The 17,875-nt window shown below is 34.3% G+C and overlaps 2 protein-coding genes across 11 annotated transcripts in view; one reads left to right on the forward strand and one right to left on the reverse strand.

The window, feature by feature from the left end:
• rhea (Talin_middle and talin-RS domain-containing protein rhea) overlaps positions 1-10,431 on the reverse strand; it is a 72,328-nt gene extending 61,897 nt beyond the window's left edge. For 5 of the 10 annotated variants that reach the window (XM_085188507.1, XM_085188506.1, XM_085188505.1 and 2 more), the window contains exon 1: positions 10,308-10,431. The gene's annotated coding sequence lies outside the window, so the exon portion shown is untranslated. The remainder of the gene's footprint in view (positions 1-10,307) is intronic. The other 5 variants (XM_085188510.1, XM_085188509.1, XM_085188503.1 and 2 more) reach the window with 1 other exon arrangement.
• Positions 10,432-11,220: 789 nt separating this feature from the next.
• LOC146537410 (kallikrein-11-like) lies at positions 11,221-12,266 on the forward strand. Its single transcript, XM_085188269.1, has one exon. The coding sequence runs from the start codon at positions 11,415-11,417 to the stop codon at positions 12,264-12,266; it is 852 nt and encodes a 283-aa protein (XP_085044395.1). The 5' UTR covers positions 11,221-11,414.
• Positions 12,267-17,875: the final 5,609 nt, after the last annotated feature.

Raw genomic sequence — 17,875 nt, forward strand, 5'->3', positions numbered from 1 at the left:
ATTACTCAGTTTCTTAATTCCTCACGGCCTGACCCTGATCGAGCGTCCACAACAACTTTCTCCCAAGAAGCCCTTTAGTTGTGGTGTAGGCGTCGCGCCCACCACCGGATGTGACAACCATAATATACCTTTATATAAATATATATTTGTTATTTAAAATATATAAAATATGCTTTAGATGTATTAAACTTTTTTGAGGCCGACATGGCACAGGAGTACAAGCATGTGTTATGGGTTCGATTACTACTCGGAAGAATGAAATATTTAATATTTCCATTGTCTCGCCCTGGCAACGAGGAAAAGTGCAGCGTTGACTGTGTGTGTTGAGTGTTTTAAGACAAGGTTCCTTTTGCCTCTTAGCCATCAACACCAAAATCGGAATTCTCTCGTAATGCAATGACGGCATGAAAAGTCGTTAAACATCAGTGTTCTATAATAGATTAGATATGGAGATTTAGATACTAGTTATTAAAATAGAGATAAGGCCAACGTGGCACATCGGCACAGTGTTTTAACACAACCATTGCAGGTTCGATCTCCACTGGGGAGTATGCTCTCTCTCTGGTAACAAGGCAAATCGCGTCACTTTGTGGAGCCACTAAGCACGTCACGCAGTTTCGAAAATTGGCTGGAAAGTGAGGAACGGAGAGTCTTAACACTAGGTTCCCCATGCCTAACCTGCCGTATGTGTAATACAGCGTGAAATTATAAACAAATATTCTATTTTATTCGAGGGTTAGCTGGTTATAATGAATAATAATAAATAAATTTTCATTCATAAATTATAACATATATATAGCATCTCAAAATGGATCTCAAAGTTGAGAGCGGTTTATAAATAAAGGCCTAAAAACTTACAACAGCGCTTACACATGAAATCGTTTATTCCACACTACCAACAAATAAAAATATCACTAGCACAAACTTTTTTTTGTATAACAGAAAGATAACGGAGAACGGAGAAATTAACCTCAAAAAAAATTACACTAACAATAAACTTGCATAACAAACAACTTCATAACAAGTGCACCAAAGCAACTAAATCATACTACTGACCAAACAAAATAACATACAAACAATTTAACAAAAACAAATTATTATTATTATTTTTCCTTGTATTATGATGAATGAATGAATATATTTATTAATAATTAAAGCATTGATCTAACATTCATTCAAGCGAAGTGGGTCAAGATCGAAGAAGTCCTTGTCAACCGGTTTTCTTAAATAGTTTTGCGGTCAACTCAAACGAATAAAAAAACAAAATAACACATGCGTGAAACAATTTACAGAATTGTTTTCTCCATTCACCGCCAGAATTCCAGACATTGTGCGTATTTACACGAAGCGAGGAGAGGAAAAAAATTTTAAAAACTATCTCCGTAATTAAAATCGAACCCACAACCATTACATGTACAGTCTGACCAGTGGCGGACTAAGGGGGGGGCGGTGGGGGCGGTCCGCCCCGGGCCTCGGGTCCAGGGGGGCCTCCAAATGGTGCAAATTCCCTTGATCAAATCCTAAATAAGCCCTTGAAAAAACGCATAGTATCTACTTAAGAGGAAGTTTGAGGTTGGAGGGGGCCTCCAATAAACAAATAAGTACAGGGATTAGTGCAGCCTGTACCCGTAGTTTACATTATATTAATTAAAATTACTTTTATCTTTCTAATGTCCATTTAGGTTGCATGTGGTTCCAGTTTCGTAGTTTTTTTCTTCAAGTTCCTAGGGCCTCCAGACCGACGTCATTTTATAAAAGTTTGCGTACTCACTAACCTGAAAGTGGGGCCCTTCCAGAAGTAGCGCAAAATAAAGGTACATCTCTATCTGGGAGGATGATTGAGCCATCAGATCGGTTTGGGTGCTTATAAGGGGTCTTAAAATAGTCCATAAATAATATATGTAAAATTATAGCGTAATTTTTCAAAGTGGTTTTGGAAATAAAATGGCAGTTGCTCCATTTAAAAACCGCCATCCGCCGCTAATATGGAACGCAACAACGTGTCAAGTACGAACACTGCTTAAAACGTTAGTACCCAGACAGAAACTCCGCTTTGCAACGTGGAATATTGGCTCTCTAACCGGACGATGCAGAGAACTCGCAGATGTACTTATAAGACTTCGGGTCCAGTGTGCTTTCCTCCAGGAAGCTTGCTGGAAGGGCAATAAGCCTCGCAATAACGGACAGGGTTACCGCCTTATATACACCGGGTCACCCTCAGGTAAAAATTGTGTGGCAGTAGTTCTTTCTGAAGAGCTTCAGAACTGGCTTCTTGAAGCTGATGGTCGCTGCAATAGCTTGATGCGTATAAGGGTGCCGATTGAAGGCGTAACTACAAACTAAATTAGTGCCTATGCGCCGCAGGCCGGCTGTAGCGTGTCCAAAAAAGAGTCATTCTGAAAGCAGAATGAAGAGGTTCTACTTGCTATACCGTCTACCAAAATGGTTGTTTGTTGTTGGGGAAGACTTGAACAGTCACGTCAGTAAGGCTGCTGAGCCGTATGAACATGTTCACGGGGGTTTTAGATACGGACTTCGTAATACAGAGGGAAAAAATATTCTGAGAACCTATATTGCGTCTGATCTGGCCGTCGCGAATACGTTCTTCCAAAAGAACCCTCAGCACGAGATTAATGCCAAGAAGAAGTAGAAGAAGTATACGTAATTTGTTCCAATATTAAACAATCTTTAGGACGTCTGGCAGGAGTAAAGCCTACGTAAAGGGTTATACCAGGGTTATAATATTTTTTTTTTACATTTTTCTCAAAAATATATTTAAATACGAGTGTTTTTACTTTAACGTAGGTGAGCGTGTACCTTAAATCTTTGATAGGGCCTCACTAGTAATCTTTAAATAAAAATAAAATAAAATTTCAGCTTTACTAAAATGACGTAGGTCTACTAGGGTCCTGGGATCTCAGTCTATTTTATTTTATACGTGGAACTAATAGTACTATAGCGTGTGAACTAGTTTATGATGATAAATTATTATCTATATTGGAACTAAGCTTTTGATGGAAGCTTCAGATGACGCTCTGGCTGTAGTCCTAGATAATCTGGTAGAAATTTACAATGAATTTGAGAATGATCAGGTTTTACATCTAGAGCAGATGATCTGCCTCCACCTGTACCTGTCTATCGAATGGTAGTAATAGAGAATATCAGTGCTCGTAACATTCTTATTTCGGTTTTGATACAAATTCCTCTTTTCTTCCATACGTTATTTACACGGATGATAGCTTCTTTTGTTATCCCAATTCGTCTTTTTATCTCGAGGACACGAGAATTTTTTTTGCTAAATTGTACTACTTGTACTTTTGATATTTAGTATTTTAATTTTCTATGTGTCAAACATTAATTAAAAGATGTAAACTAAGTAAGCATACACACTAATTTGCACATGAAAAATTTTTTTAAAAAAAATTCCCGGGGCGGGGGGAGTTGTCAAGGGGCCTCATTCAACGACACCGCCCCGGGCCTCCGACGGGGTTAGTCCGCCACTGAGTCTGACACTGTTTGTTAACAAATATGTGTAATTTAAGATTTTTTCAATTCATTGGTAATTATAGTACAATTAGGTAATACCTTCATTATATTTTATACACATTCAGAGATAGTAGATTCAAATTGGATTTTGGGTATATTTAAAATATCAACCCGGACTTCGTCCAAATTTCAGTTTAATCGGGCACACATACAAAAACAGGAAGTCAAATATAAGATTGTAATAAGTTATTTCCATTAAATGTATAAACGATAGTTAAGTAGCTAGGCGCTAGTGCATCTCATTGAACAACGCTTAACACCCACAAATGGCCAACCACGGCCGCTGACTACGTGATACGATGACAAAAACACGTTTACTATAAAAAAACCTATTATAATTTTATATAGAAAATACAATTATTCACGCAATTACAAACCGCGTTCAAGGAAACATAGAAAAATATATAATATTATTACATAAGTTGTAAAATATATAAACGTTAACTCTAGTAGTTGATCTTTATGAGTTCTTTTCGTTTTTATGTGAGAAATATAGTAAATGTCTTATTGAAAATAATCGTTAGACTGTAAATACGATGATTGTGAGTTCGATTTTTACTCGAAGGAATGAATTATTTATATTTGTCCGCTGTGGAAAGTTGCTCCCCCAAATGTCCCGATTCGAGTGAAAACTGGAGAACGAAGTGTCACTAGATTTTCCACCTACTTGTCGAGCTTTACCATATATCCAAAAAAATCCAAGTTTGTTATTATGCTTACAAAAAAAAGTTAGACCAAGATCATAGTCGACTCTTGTGTAAGCTGTTTGAAGAACAACCCATTCAGATATTGAAGTACCCACTTGAAATTTAGTCAGGCTGAGCTGTGTGAGTGCTTGAAAATCGATTATATTTAACTATTTTAACTTTTCGTTTACTATTTTATAGTAAAAAAAACATTTAATTTCTAAAAATATAGTTTATAGGAAGATAAAAATGTACCTAACCTACCTATGACTGACAATTAAGTCATAAATCGGCGTTTACTGCGAAACCACCACCTATTTAAAATTAATCAAAACCAATCATTACCCAATCAAAAATTACACAATCAAATATACGAAAAATGCACATCGTAAGAAAAAAAAAACAACTGTCTTTCGGCAAAAATGGTTGGCGCCACGGCCAATTAGCACTTGATCTATTACTGAAAACCTTGGCACGGTGCCAGGCCGTTAAGCAAAAGAAACTCCCAAAGCCTATTGACTGAACTGACAAAAGAGGCTGAATTACATAATGTCCCTACCATACCAACATTGGATGAAGATTTACGGCCAAGATTCGGTTAGTGTTTCCTGTTGATGTGGTGCTGTCCATTTCAATACATATTTTTTTCAAGTAAGTTTCCGAATCGTTGTAAGTTAAATGGACAATAAAGTTTTATAGATGATCCTAATATTTTCATACCAATAAAGTTCCGAAAAGCAAAATTTTACAAAAATAAAGTTAGATAGGCATAAAATAAAGACACCTGATCCAAATATTTTCACAGATCTGTCATCTATTAGTTAAGCATTAGATTTCGTGATTAGTTGATATATTTTTTAATTTTACGTCATGTTTATAGGACCAAATATCACTTGCCTATAATTTTATTGTTACTTGACGGCTCTTAGCAGAATTGAATTCCGAGTCGGTTGTAGAGTCCTGTAAGAGTGACACTAAGCACTGATATTTAACGTAACCTTGTAACTAATTAAACACACAAAGAATATTTTGGTTTGTTGTAATTTTGAACATAAATACAGTCATATATAGTCTGTCTGTAGTAGTAGTCTGGTTGATCGAAAAACACAAAGCCTGTCACAAAAACAAAAATATCTACTAATACCCAAAAAGTCTAATTAATCATAAAAATATTGGCATTATCAACAATGCTAATAGGTGGACATTCCACGATCATAGACGCAACAACCTGTCAGACATTACTCGGCATCCTACTGTAAGCAGAGTTGACTAGAAAAAAATATATATTTTTTACATTCCATGAAATAAAAAACAAAAATTGTAAGTATAAAATTTGAAAATAAAAAAACACGTTTAAGTTTTTTATGTTAATAAAAATGACCAAAACTGGCAACACAAAAAATATACCAAAACAAATAAAGGCACCAAAAAATCTAATTAATCATAAAAAGATGGGCATTACTACACTACCATAGACGCAGCAACCTGTCAGACATTACCCGGTACTATACTGTAACTTGTAAGCGGAGCCGTCTCGAGGAATGCATAGGTTTTTTTATATTCCAAGAATTGTCTAACAAGGCTAAGAAAAAAAACCGAGCTGCCGTTTTGCAATCTTGTTAGGCACGCTTTGAATAGCGCGCGAGATGTAAACTACAAGCGAGTTTATTATTAGGTCATAAGTATGGAAAGGTTGAATCATATATGTAAGAACAACAAGTTTTACAGCAAACATAACCAGAAGAATGATGATGGAAAACTAGAACTATGATGGAAAAGTGAGCGGTAAGAGAGGTAGAGGGACACCTTGGTTGACGTTCGAAAACACAGTAACAAAGATATTGCAGAAAGGTCACGTAAACAGCATGGGAATCTTCCGGAAGGCATGTATGAAGACGTTGATGACAGTGGACGAGGCGAAAGAGGTATGTAGAGACCGTAGCTTTTGGCGCTCCGTTCTCTCCGTTCTTTACCCGGCTAGAGATAAAGCGTGAAGCTATGTATGTATAACTAGAAGAAAAAGAAATACATAAAAGACAACCAATAAATATAGATTTATTAAATTTTTAAATACAACAAGATGTTTAGTAAAAAAGTTTGAAAAATCTAAATCTTTTATGTATATTATGCAAACATTATGACTACATCAGCTTTTAATTTAGGGGCAGTGTCACGACTCGGTCTTGACCTAATTGCGATTAGCAGATTAAAAAAGCGAATGACTTCATACATAACAGTGCCAAACAAAACAGTCCATGTTTTTGACCACAATTTTATATATTAATATGTATGTTTAGTTATTTATATCGATGTCTAAATCGCTAAAATAAAAATAACCAAGAAACTTATTTTATTTTTACTTGAAAAGTTACTTAGGTTTAAATTAAAAAGTTACCTTTTCAATTTAAACCTAACTTCTAAGGCCTAAGATACTCTGTGCCCGAGAACAGCCCAATTTTCGAGATATATAATGTCGAATGGCGGAACTCTACTCTGCACTTTGTCTTGTTCCCAGAGAGACGAGAAAATGATAATAATTCTTTCCGCCTAGTGTCAATCAAGCCCTACTAAATAGTGTGTTACCAGGTTTTCTTTGGCAACCTTTCCAAATGGGAATGCTTACGGATATTATGCCAACAGCACGTTACTACTTCCTAATCCTTTGTTATTCTTATAGAAAATGTGTTATTGTAAGCTATTTAAGATGGGCCGATAAGGGAATCTTTTCACTGATTATAAAAAAACTGGTAAATAATTATAAAATCAAATATACGTCGTGGCACAGTGGTGCAATCCCGTGACTGTAAATTTTAAGGTGGTGAGCTCGAGGCCCGTTCGGGGAAATGAAATATTTAATATTTTCATTTCCTCACTTACAACAAGTTATAGCGCGGCGTAGAGTTCCGCCACTCAACACGCAATGCTCCAGAAATTCGGCGAAAATGAACTGAGTGTTTATACACTAGATCCCTCTGCCTACTCTGCTATGTTCGGGACAGTGTGAAGCTAAAAAAGAAATAAACACGATATTCAGGGCATTCATAAAGAACAACGTAAAACAATGTATAGGCGGTGGTTATTTTTAGCATAATGCGCCAGTTCCATCATGTACCTGCATGCAGCTTTATACTCTACATCCAGCAATAATAAGAAAAAAATCTAACTTTTTATGTATACCTGTCAAAATTTACATTAAAAAGGGCATTATATTGATGGTTTATGTATATTTACATACATAATGATTGCTGTCTTTCTATTATAAAAAAAATGACTTTTTTTATTTCTAGTTTTACGCTGCCCTTATATAGCTTATATAGGTTAGGTTATGTTACCCACCGCCCAATTTTTAAGACATTGCATGTCTCGTGGCGGAGGTTAAATAAAAATTAAAATAATAATAATTCATTATCTCACGTAGGAATCGAACAAACAACCGTCGCCTTTACGATCACGATACGTCAGGTATATGGTGCTGCGCCGAGATTTTTTTATAATAGGCCTTTACTATATTAGATTAGCAAAGATTTTTGTCTCAAATATATTTTTCACAGCAAATATAGCATCCCTATTTCCAATCAGTTGGGCAAGCAGAGAAAACAGTGAAAAATCACTCCATTCTCCAATTTTAATCAAATGTATAAAAACTGCAAGGCACACCAAGAAATAATATTTGCAAAGTAATTTAGAGTTTGTTATATGATATCTTTATAGTAATGTTTAGTCTATGTTGAAATGTTATATGAGCAACATGTAATAGTCAGCAAATTTAGTCAGTTACTTTGTACTAACAGGAAGCTGATATTGAAAATATTTTAATAAGATTTTAATGGCATAGAGCGGATGAAATCTTATAAAAGTTTGTTTTACTTAATTATGCCATTAAAATAACATTTATATAAAACATTTGTTGTTTGTTTTCTATAGATTTTTTAATATGTTTACTTAATTAAATGAGACAGAAACATAAGAAACCTCCAATGAAGAAAACCTGGATTGTGATATATGCAACCTATACTTTACTACACATACATAACTTAGCTATGTATATATATATAGCATAGCTTTCAGTCTAGATACTGATTAAATAATTTTGTAGCTCATAACATTCACAGGCAAGCTTTTACTTTATTTAAAGACTTTATTGAGGTAAAAAATTGTTATAATATAACATAATAAAAAAGATGCCTACAAAACATCAACTTATAAGAATTCAAGTTTTTTATACAGTATAATTTTCTATTATAAATATAGTAGAATAAACAAATTTATACTCTACGATCTTCATAATAGAAAAATATGAGGCAGTCTGGGCCCAGGAGCACAAGGGTGCAACTGTAATGCAACAGCTATGGATTCGATCCTCCCTCAAGGGAATGAATTATATTTATTTATATTTTACTCTGGCACCAAAGTGTTGAGTTCTGTCACATAACATGCAATGCCTTGAAAAATTCAGTGGATATTGGGGAATAGAGTGTATTAACACTAGGTTCCTTCTGCTGATTCGAAAGTTTTTACAATTATTTTCATTTTACACTATATCTGGCCAATAGCAGAATAGGTAAAGAGAACCTAAGGTCAAGAATGCAGTACAGTGGCATAAGTGCATAACTCAAAGGTGCAATTTTGTCTAACACGAGCAAGGAAATAAAAATAATGTATTACATTCATTGGGGACCAACAACTAATTCCTTGACGGACAGACACAATCACACCGCCACAATTACCTAAAAAATTATTTAACTAAAAATATTTAAATAATAAAACATTTATAATCTCACATATGTATGTAGGTTGTTTAAATACTTGTTCTGTGTATACATCCATATATGGTCATAAGCTGTTTACATTGTTATCATTACCTAATAAGAAGTTGTCAAAGGATCTGCAGAATGTTTACTCATAATATAAAATATGAAGTTATTTGGTTTTTTTAAATAACATATTATGCTTTGAAATTTATTAAAAAATGGATTTAATGTTGAAATAAAATTACACATTTGAAGTGCAGGAGGCGAATCTGACCGCAAGCACAGTGGTTAAAATCATCGTTAATTGGACTGCAAAATGTTTTTTTTAAAATTCAAACCAAGTAGTTCATGAAATTAAACTCTTCAGCTCTTTTATATAAATTAAATAGAAGACACAAATAAATAATTGTAAGCAGTATTGTAAAACAGATAAACTAAACAAGTCCAAATCAATGTTTATTGTTGGTGGCCTTTTTTTAATTTGCATAGTAGGTGGCAATGACATAATAACTTTAGAATTTTATATAATTATTATAGTATAATTATATTTAATTATTTACATAGATCATTTGAATAAATAGTTCATACGGCAATCAATAAATATAGGAGATAAATTTAAAAAAAAACTTATTGGAAGTTTTAATTAGACCTACTTAACATAAAAGATTTTTATGAATGAGTATGTAAATATTTTTAGTTCAATATATTTACTTAAAACAAATAAATTTTACGCTAACAGTGCTTCTCTTAAAACTCATTTACCATAATCTAATTCTATTTAAAATTTGTGATGTCACTCCTATGACTATATAGGTGCTACAGCCGAGGTCGCGACTGTAATTTTACGAGAAATTACTAAAATATGATTATTTCTTCATGTAATGTTAATTAAGAAAAAAATTAAATAGAGAAAGATCTATTTAAATGGGAAAACATCTGAAAAAATTGATCGGCCTGCAAGTTTCGTAATGTCAACAAAGCCATGACTCATATATAGCTAATTATGAATGAATTCTGTCTATTAAATTATTTGTAACAGTTTTCCTGGACGTAAAACGTGTGTAACATAAAATTTATTTTACAGCGTCAATCGATAAATTTATTTATACTAAATCCTGAAAGCTCAGCTAACAAGATGGCGGGAATAGCCCGACCAAATTACGTTGGTCGGTAGTAATAGGCAGCGCTGTACTAATCGTACCACCCACATTTAGCCGGGTTATACGTCTGTACAGACATATGTACTTTTTACCTATTTCTCTTACGAAGCGACATATATAATTACTTTATTTAATCTCTCAGACTACAATAATTAATAACTCACCGTTTATAAGTCCATTTGTGGCTTGTATTATAACGAAACACTTAATTTTTTACACAAGCACTCACACGCCCTTACAGTATGTAACAACATGACGGGTACACTGCGACATCTGGTGGGAGTTCATATCACGTTGACCTGTGGCTAACTTCACAATGGTTTTAAATTAAATTTTTGCCACACTAATTACTTATTACAGTGTTAATTAACTCTAAAAACATTAAAACAAGGTCTCTGCTACAGTATAATTAATAAATTTACCTTATTTAAAGTTTTTTCTAGGCAAGAACGTGTCGCACTAGGGTTATGACTGCATGCAGGGTGTAAGTATTGATTTTTTAGAAGCAGCTGATTCACGGCGTGGTTTTCGCGCAAATTTGTAACAAGATGGATTGAATCATGGTTATTTTTGTACTGAATGAAATAATTTCACAGTTTTAGGTTTATCTGAGCTGTTGTTTATGTTGCTTTATTTGGTGTGTCCTTAAATATATTTTTTATTGTTTTTGTATTAGCTTCACGTTGTATGTAGCAAAGTAGGCAGGGCAAGGGAACCTTGTGTTGAGACACTCCGTTCCTCATGCACCTTCCAAATTTTGAAGCTTTACTTTGTTAGCGGAATCGAACACCCGCGTCTATATAATATAACATAGTTACCAAGAGGTATAGGGTTATCGCGCAGGTTAAAATTCCGTTACGTATTTTCCTTTCCTAAGTGTGGAATGATACTTTAAAAATATGAAAAATTAATATGGACTTGTAATATAACATTGAATAAAAAAAAAAATTATCATTAAAGACCTATTGTAGAGTTAGAGCTAGAGCTCTGTGAGGCATCGCGTGTTGAGTGGCGGAAATCGCGCGCTGGGCATATCAACCATTTTTTTTACTAAAAACCCTATTTAATTTGCAATGTTTCTTTGGGTCAGTCTTGCAGGCTAAATAATTAAACAGGAAATAAATATAAAAAAATGATACTTTAATAATTTTATTATTAAAATAATAAAATATTTATAGCAAAACTATAGTTTTAAAACGTAATGAATTCACAGAGTTTTACATAAGCCGAGACAGCACTCTTCTGTCAAAATTAGCCCTAAAAAATCAAAAATGAAAGCAGCGTGTATTATTTTAGCAATTGTAATATTTGTGGCCATCATGGCTGTGTGTGTGATGGTTAAATTCGCAACCGACATCACAGTAGAGGAGAGGAAACGAGATTACGCTCCAGGAACGGGCATATACCAGGTGGCAAAATCTATAGCTGTCATAGCGTTGAATGACAACCAAAGTCTTCCAATCGCTGAAAGATTTCCGTACGTCGCAGCGATCGCCCGAAACTCCTCAAAGTCCTGGACCTTCGCCTGCTTTGCTAGCGTCGTTCTCGTCAAATGGTTGGTCACATCAGCACACTGTCGAAAAAAAGGCGCAACACACCGAGTGTTGCTATTGAACGATTTCGCCAGAAACATCAGCAGAACTTTCCCCATTTTGTTTTGGAGAATAAACGAGAAATACAATCAGAACAGCACTTTGCCCTATCATGATATAGCTGTTGCCAAATTTAATATAGAAGAATATCAATTTACCATGCAATCTTCTACTTTTGATGATAGATTAGTAACAGACTGTGAAGCCAGCGTTTGGAAGACCGTCGCTACAATGGACAGGAAGGTGTATTTAATAAATGATTTTACAAAATTAGATGTAAAGATTGCGTATCCAGGTAAATGTTACGAGAGCTTCGGTGTACATGTCGACGAGAGTATGATTTGTATAGATTTGACAGATTATGACGATTGTTTTATCCATGAATTTGGCCCAATTTACAATGGGCACAAGTTGGTAGGTATCCTGGCGGCGCGACCCAGGGACTGTGAAGTGAAGTATGCGGTTTTTACCAACGTTTCGTATTATGCTACATGGATTCTGAAATTAACGCATACAACATTTTATGGATAATATATTATAAAATGTTATTGTATAGTTTATACATAATTTTGTAGTAAAATATATATTTTTATTGAATGTAAGCAATTTTTAAATACATATACTTGATTGAAGCTTCATCCTGTATCCCAAACACAGCAGGGTAGGCAGAAGGAACCTAATGTTAAGACATACCGTGTCCCATTTTCTGGAGCCATTGCGTGTTGAGTGGCGGTGCGCACTTTGCTCCATCAGAGCGAAGAAATGAAAAAAAAAATTTCATTTTCTCGAGTGGTTCTTGAACCCACAATTATATTTTGAATTATAGGCTTGAAATATTTTGCATATTTAGATTCTTATTAGACCTAATATTAATAATAAAATAATGTGTAATACGTGTAATGTAGGTACGCCATGATGGCGCAATTTGGAAATATCTTTCCGTACGTGACAATTCTAGATTCATGTTTACTGCTACACTAAGGGGAACATAGCATTGAAAATCCTCAAATATTCTCTTAGACAAAGTACGGTTTTAAATTCCGCATATTACTTAATATAATGAAATTACAATAAAAATTATATCGTTTTAATTAATAAATAATCTTTCGAAATGCAAAATAAAATATTAAAATCTTATTTATAAAAAGCTAAGGCAAAAAAATCTTCATAGTTTTTATCAAAGTTGTAATCCCACACTTAAGAAAAAAAAAATTAGAAAGCGATATCAATTATAACGTAGCGGGAATTGAACCTGCGCCTCTTGGAAACCTCACTAACGCTCCCACCACTAAGTACATAAGACTTCATAGTAAAATTTCAATAAATTCTGGAACAGAGACATTTATATGCTCGTATGTGAATATACTAAAAATAAATAAATATAAGCACTGTGAGACAACGGCATCCTGTAAAGGCAACTGTGTGGTATTAATATGATGTAAGTACATTTATCCTGTTCGGAAAAACGCGGCGTTAAGCTTCACCATTCAATATCTCATTTTCAGTGCATTTTAGTTTATAGCAGTTTTTTAAAATATAATTCGTATGAAGTATCCTGTATCGAGCCATTGGAGAGGCCTATGTCCAGCAGTGGACGAGGACAGGCTGATGATGATGATGATCCTGTGTCTCCAAATCTATTATATAGGTAATAACTCATACTAACGCATTTCATTGGTTTTTTTTTTATAAAATATATCGTATCTAGTTGTAGCTCCCTACATCTACGCTGAAGCCAGTAATCCGTAGTGAAGTCACTTAGCGGATCAATTCGTCTGTCAATATTTGTGAGTTGCAGCTCTCGTCCGCGGACCCTCTCGGGGTGACGCCGGGTGATGCCGGATGACAGTTCCTAATAGACGTTTTGTATGCGTTGTGGAAAATATTATTGTAAATGGAGTTATTGTTTTATTTATTTTTAAAACTTTTAGAACTATTTTAAACATAATTAAAGTGTTCTTTTCACGCTGTATGCCATGTAGCAGGGTAGGCAGAGGGAACCGAGTGTTACCATTGCGTGCTCCCCCCTTTCCGCCTAATTCTGGAGGTAATGTGTGTTTATGTGTGATTGGCATTTCATTTCAAAAGAATAAAGTGACGCATCACTAAACTTTCACATTCAATCATACGTAAATAAAATAAAATCAGCCCCTAAATCGAAACATTACTATATGTTCACATTTGTTCCCGACACGCTCCAAAGAAACGTCGACACGCGACACGACGAAGTCTTACCCTTAACTCCAGGCGGACTGATAGATATGTATATACAAACTTATATTATAGAAATAATATCTTTTTTAAGGATGTATTTCTAAAAATTGTTTTTTTAGAGAAAATTTTAGAGAAAACTTAATTTCCGACCGAAAACTTATTTGTTTAAGCTACACTTTTTTAGTGAATTCATCGATTTTGGGAATTATTTTACATTAAATAGGGTAATATCCCACAGGTGGTACATATAGATTTTATAGCAATTCAATTCAAGACCCAGCCATCACTCCAGCTATAAAAGTACACCTAGCTCCAGCTCTACTGAAAGAGAGACCTACGTTGAAACTTCTGTAAAAAAAAAACCGGCCAGTCGTCACACAACCAACACCAAAAAATAGGCTCTATAATATAAGGCAACATTTGCATAAAATGTAATATGTATTATTATAGTCCTCTTCGAAAGCCTAGGTACACATATTATGTGTAAGTATGTTTTTTATAATTTTCAGTTTAATAAAAAATCAGAATAAAATTATATGTGTGTTAAAATTAATTTAACTCAAATGAATCTAAAAATCTCATAAAATGTACTTACATGTTTTATTTATCTTAAGATTTCCATTTCAGCTTTTACTAAGAAAGTTTGTGTTTTCAGTCAAGCTGAAGTGACGAAATGATAGAAATACAGGGTCAGTAAATTTAATTAAAAACGAATTGTTTATTTATTTTCATAATTTTGATTGTCGAAAAAAAATCACGTACTACAATACGATTTTAAAATAATAAAAGAATAAAGTGACTGCACTTGTGAGGAGAGTTACCACCCGAATTAAGAATGTGTCATTTACAACGATTACTAATTCTCATTTAATGACGAGAGAATCCGCAATTAAAAGCTAGTATATAGAGAATTCCTACAGTATTTACGTGGTGAATACATAACAACAAGTTCGGTACATTAGCGAGGACCCCAGCAATAAAAATATTATTCATAACTCCGCTTCCCCCAAAATCGTTGTACTTTAATGAATTGAACGAAATCTCGCTCTACCCTCTATTTATGATAGTTGTCTAAATAACTTTAGTTATGACTGCTTTGTCGCTAAGATGTCTTTGTTAAAAGGGTTTGTTGGGTTTTGGTGTGGATGGTGAGGGTTGCAAGTTCAAATTTGTTTATGTATATAGCAGTAGTGGCTGTAGCTATATGCATAAGTCTAGGGTTAAGACACTCCGTTCCCCATTTTCCGCTGAATTCTGGAGGCATTGCGTGTTGAGTGGCGGAACTCAACACCGCAAAGAAATAAATAAATATTTTTTTATATATAAATATTTCATTTCCTCTAATGGGGCCAACAACTACTGTGAGCTCTACCTTTGCAGAGGAAGAAATTTAAAACTGTAAGGTGACTGACATATCCAGGGAACCACGCAAACCCTCAACCGTTGAAATTAGAATCTCGAATTTTTTCAGAGGGGTTCTTTGTAAAGCGTAACTGAGCACTAACAAACGTATTTGGAGAAATCAATCGCAAGGGAGAGACTGAAATATTTAATATTTTCAATTCCTCACTGGCAATAAGGTGAAGCGCAGCGTTGAGTTCTACCACTCATCACGCAATGCCCCAGAAATTCGGTGAAAATGAGGAACAGTGTCGTAATGGGAACGGAGTATCTTAATATTAGATTTCCAGGTTCCCTCTGCCTACAAGGATATATGCTTATAATAATATTTACTACATCATTCCCCCGAGTTGGAATCAAACCCACTACCATCTTATTTACAGACAAACACCATACCACTGCGCCATATCGGCCTCATATTTATTTATCTAATTGAAACTTGACTTGTCAAGTGTAACTCATGTCGGCCGATGGTGTTTGTTGTTTGCTCACGTATTAGTGGAGTGTTTGGTTACAACAGTACACCAGGCCAGTTAAGATATTTTAGATGTTGATTTTACTTATTCATTTTCCTGCATTTCCTTTTCTTCGTTTTCTTATTAAAACAATATTAAGCAGATTAAATAAGATGTCGATCTCGTGGCGCAGTACAAGGGTGTGACGCAACGCTACGGTTGTGGGTTCCATCCCCACTTGGGGGAAATGAATTATTATTTATTAATTATTTTTATTTCTTCACCCTGGTTCCAAGCCCTGTGATGAGTTCCGCCACTCTATACGCACTGCCTCGAAAAACAAAGGAGTGGTTTACACTACGTTGATTTCCAGGTATGTCGATACATACGGATAACATCTTACTACATGACGTCAGGCTCCTGCATTTCTTTGCCTCATTTTCGTATTAATATAAGATTAAGGGGATTAAATAAGTATCTATAATCTGTAAAAAAATTATATTAAAAAAGTATATATATTTAGATATCTCTAATTACACATAGATAAATAGATGTTAAATGATTATTGCTCGTTCAAATGTAATTGAGTAGAAAATTTTTTGAGACTGACTCATGTACAGCACTTGCACAGCAGCTCAACGTCTGACTGTAAATGTACCGGTTGTGGGTTCCCTCCTACCAGGCTATAGGCGAGATATAGAGTGAAGATGAAATAAAATAGAATCTATATAAAATAAAACCATAAAATCTGTCCGTCTGTGATTTATGGACGCGCGGGGGAAATTCGCCATACTTCCACGTGTCATTAGATTTTGGAGATATCTATAATAGGTTTATTGATAGATGTAGCTTCTATTGGGAGGAACATGCACTGTTTTATTATATTTTCAAGTGTAACTTTAGGGATAGTTAAATAACTTTAGGATAGAAAGTAATATAGTCTGATCATCGTGCATTGTCGTTATTCTTGGAATATCTTTACTGTTTGAAAACAAAAAGCGGGGTTAAGTTCCGTTAAACTACATGTCCTGATATTGGGTAAAAAGTGAAGTACGAAAAGTATTCAAATCAGGCTATTCTGCTAATCGAGGCAGATGAGAAGTAGAAAATATAATATATAAAAAAATTGTCGTCGTCAGCAGCTTTGATAGTGTGGACTTTAAAATGGATTTTGTTAGGGTAGGCAAAAACTGAGTTCCCTCGCACTACCCTTCTATATGCGGGATACAGCGTGAACCTAAAAAACCCCTGAATATAATGAGAAGGAAATGCATTAACAAAAACGAATAAACGAAAGAGATTTGAATTCGCACTCTAATAAACAAAGTTATTATTTGTTTCATAATAAATATAGTATAGGCTATAACGTGACGCAATCCCAGTCCCCGCTTCCTAACAACCACTCAGTTTGATTGGCCGAAGGAATAAACTAACATTGATCATACTTTACGTTTAGTGAATTTATTACTAAGCTGGTGGAGCTTCCAGCTTTTCATTTGAGGAATTACTTAGGCCTGTTTGGTTAAGTGTTTTACACAATTATTACGTTAGGAGATCTTAGCTCTGCCTAAATTTCCCCCCAAAATACAAGTTTGTTCCTAGCTTAGGGGGTAGGGAACCATTTTATACTGTGTAACTCGTACAAGCCTCTCTCATGTAAAGCTTTCTTGTTTATGTAATTACTTTCTTTTGTGGAAATAAAAGAGATATTATTTTTATTTATCTTATCTTTGTATACAAATATGGAAAAAAAATATCTCTCTATCTTAAGCAAAAACTAAAAAGTTGTAAATAATATTTTAATGATTTCACAGTAAAAGTAATGTTCAAATTCATTATTCATTGTTCTTTTTCTGTCTTTAGCTTCACGTTTTGTCCTGCATATAGCAGAGTGTTAAAATATTCCGCTACTCACTTACCATCTAATTATCGTGATATTAAGTGTTGAGTAGTGAATCATAACGCAGCGCCTTGTCCTGTTGCTAGAGCGAGCATTTCATCATCATCTTCGAGATTTTCTTTGATAAATGTCAACGTCCGACTAAACTTTTCGGCTTTATGATATTAGCA

Source organism: Heliconius melpomene, chromosome 7 (genome assembly GCF_056956725.1).
Source record: "Heliconius melpomene rosina isolate 202511_hmr_F chromosome 7, ASM5695672v1, whole genome shotgun sequence".
NCBI classification, from domain to species: domain Eukaryota; kingdom Metazoa; phylum Arthropoda; class Insecta; order Lepidoptera; family Nymphalidae; genus Heliconius; species Heliconius melpomene.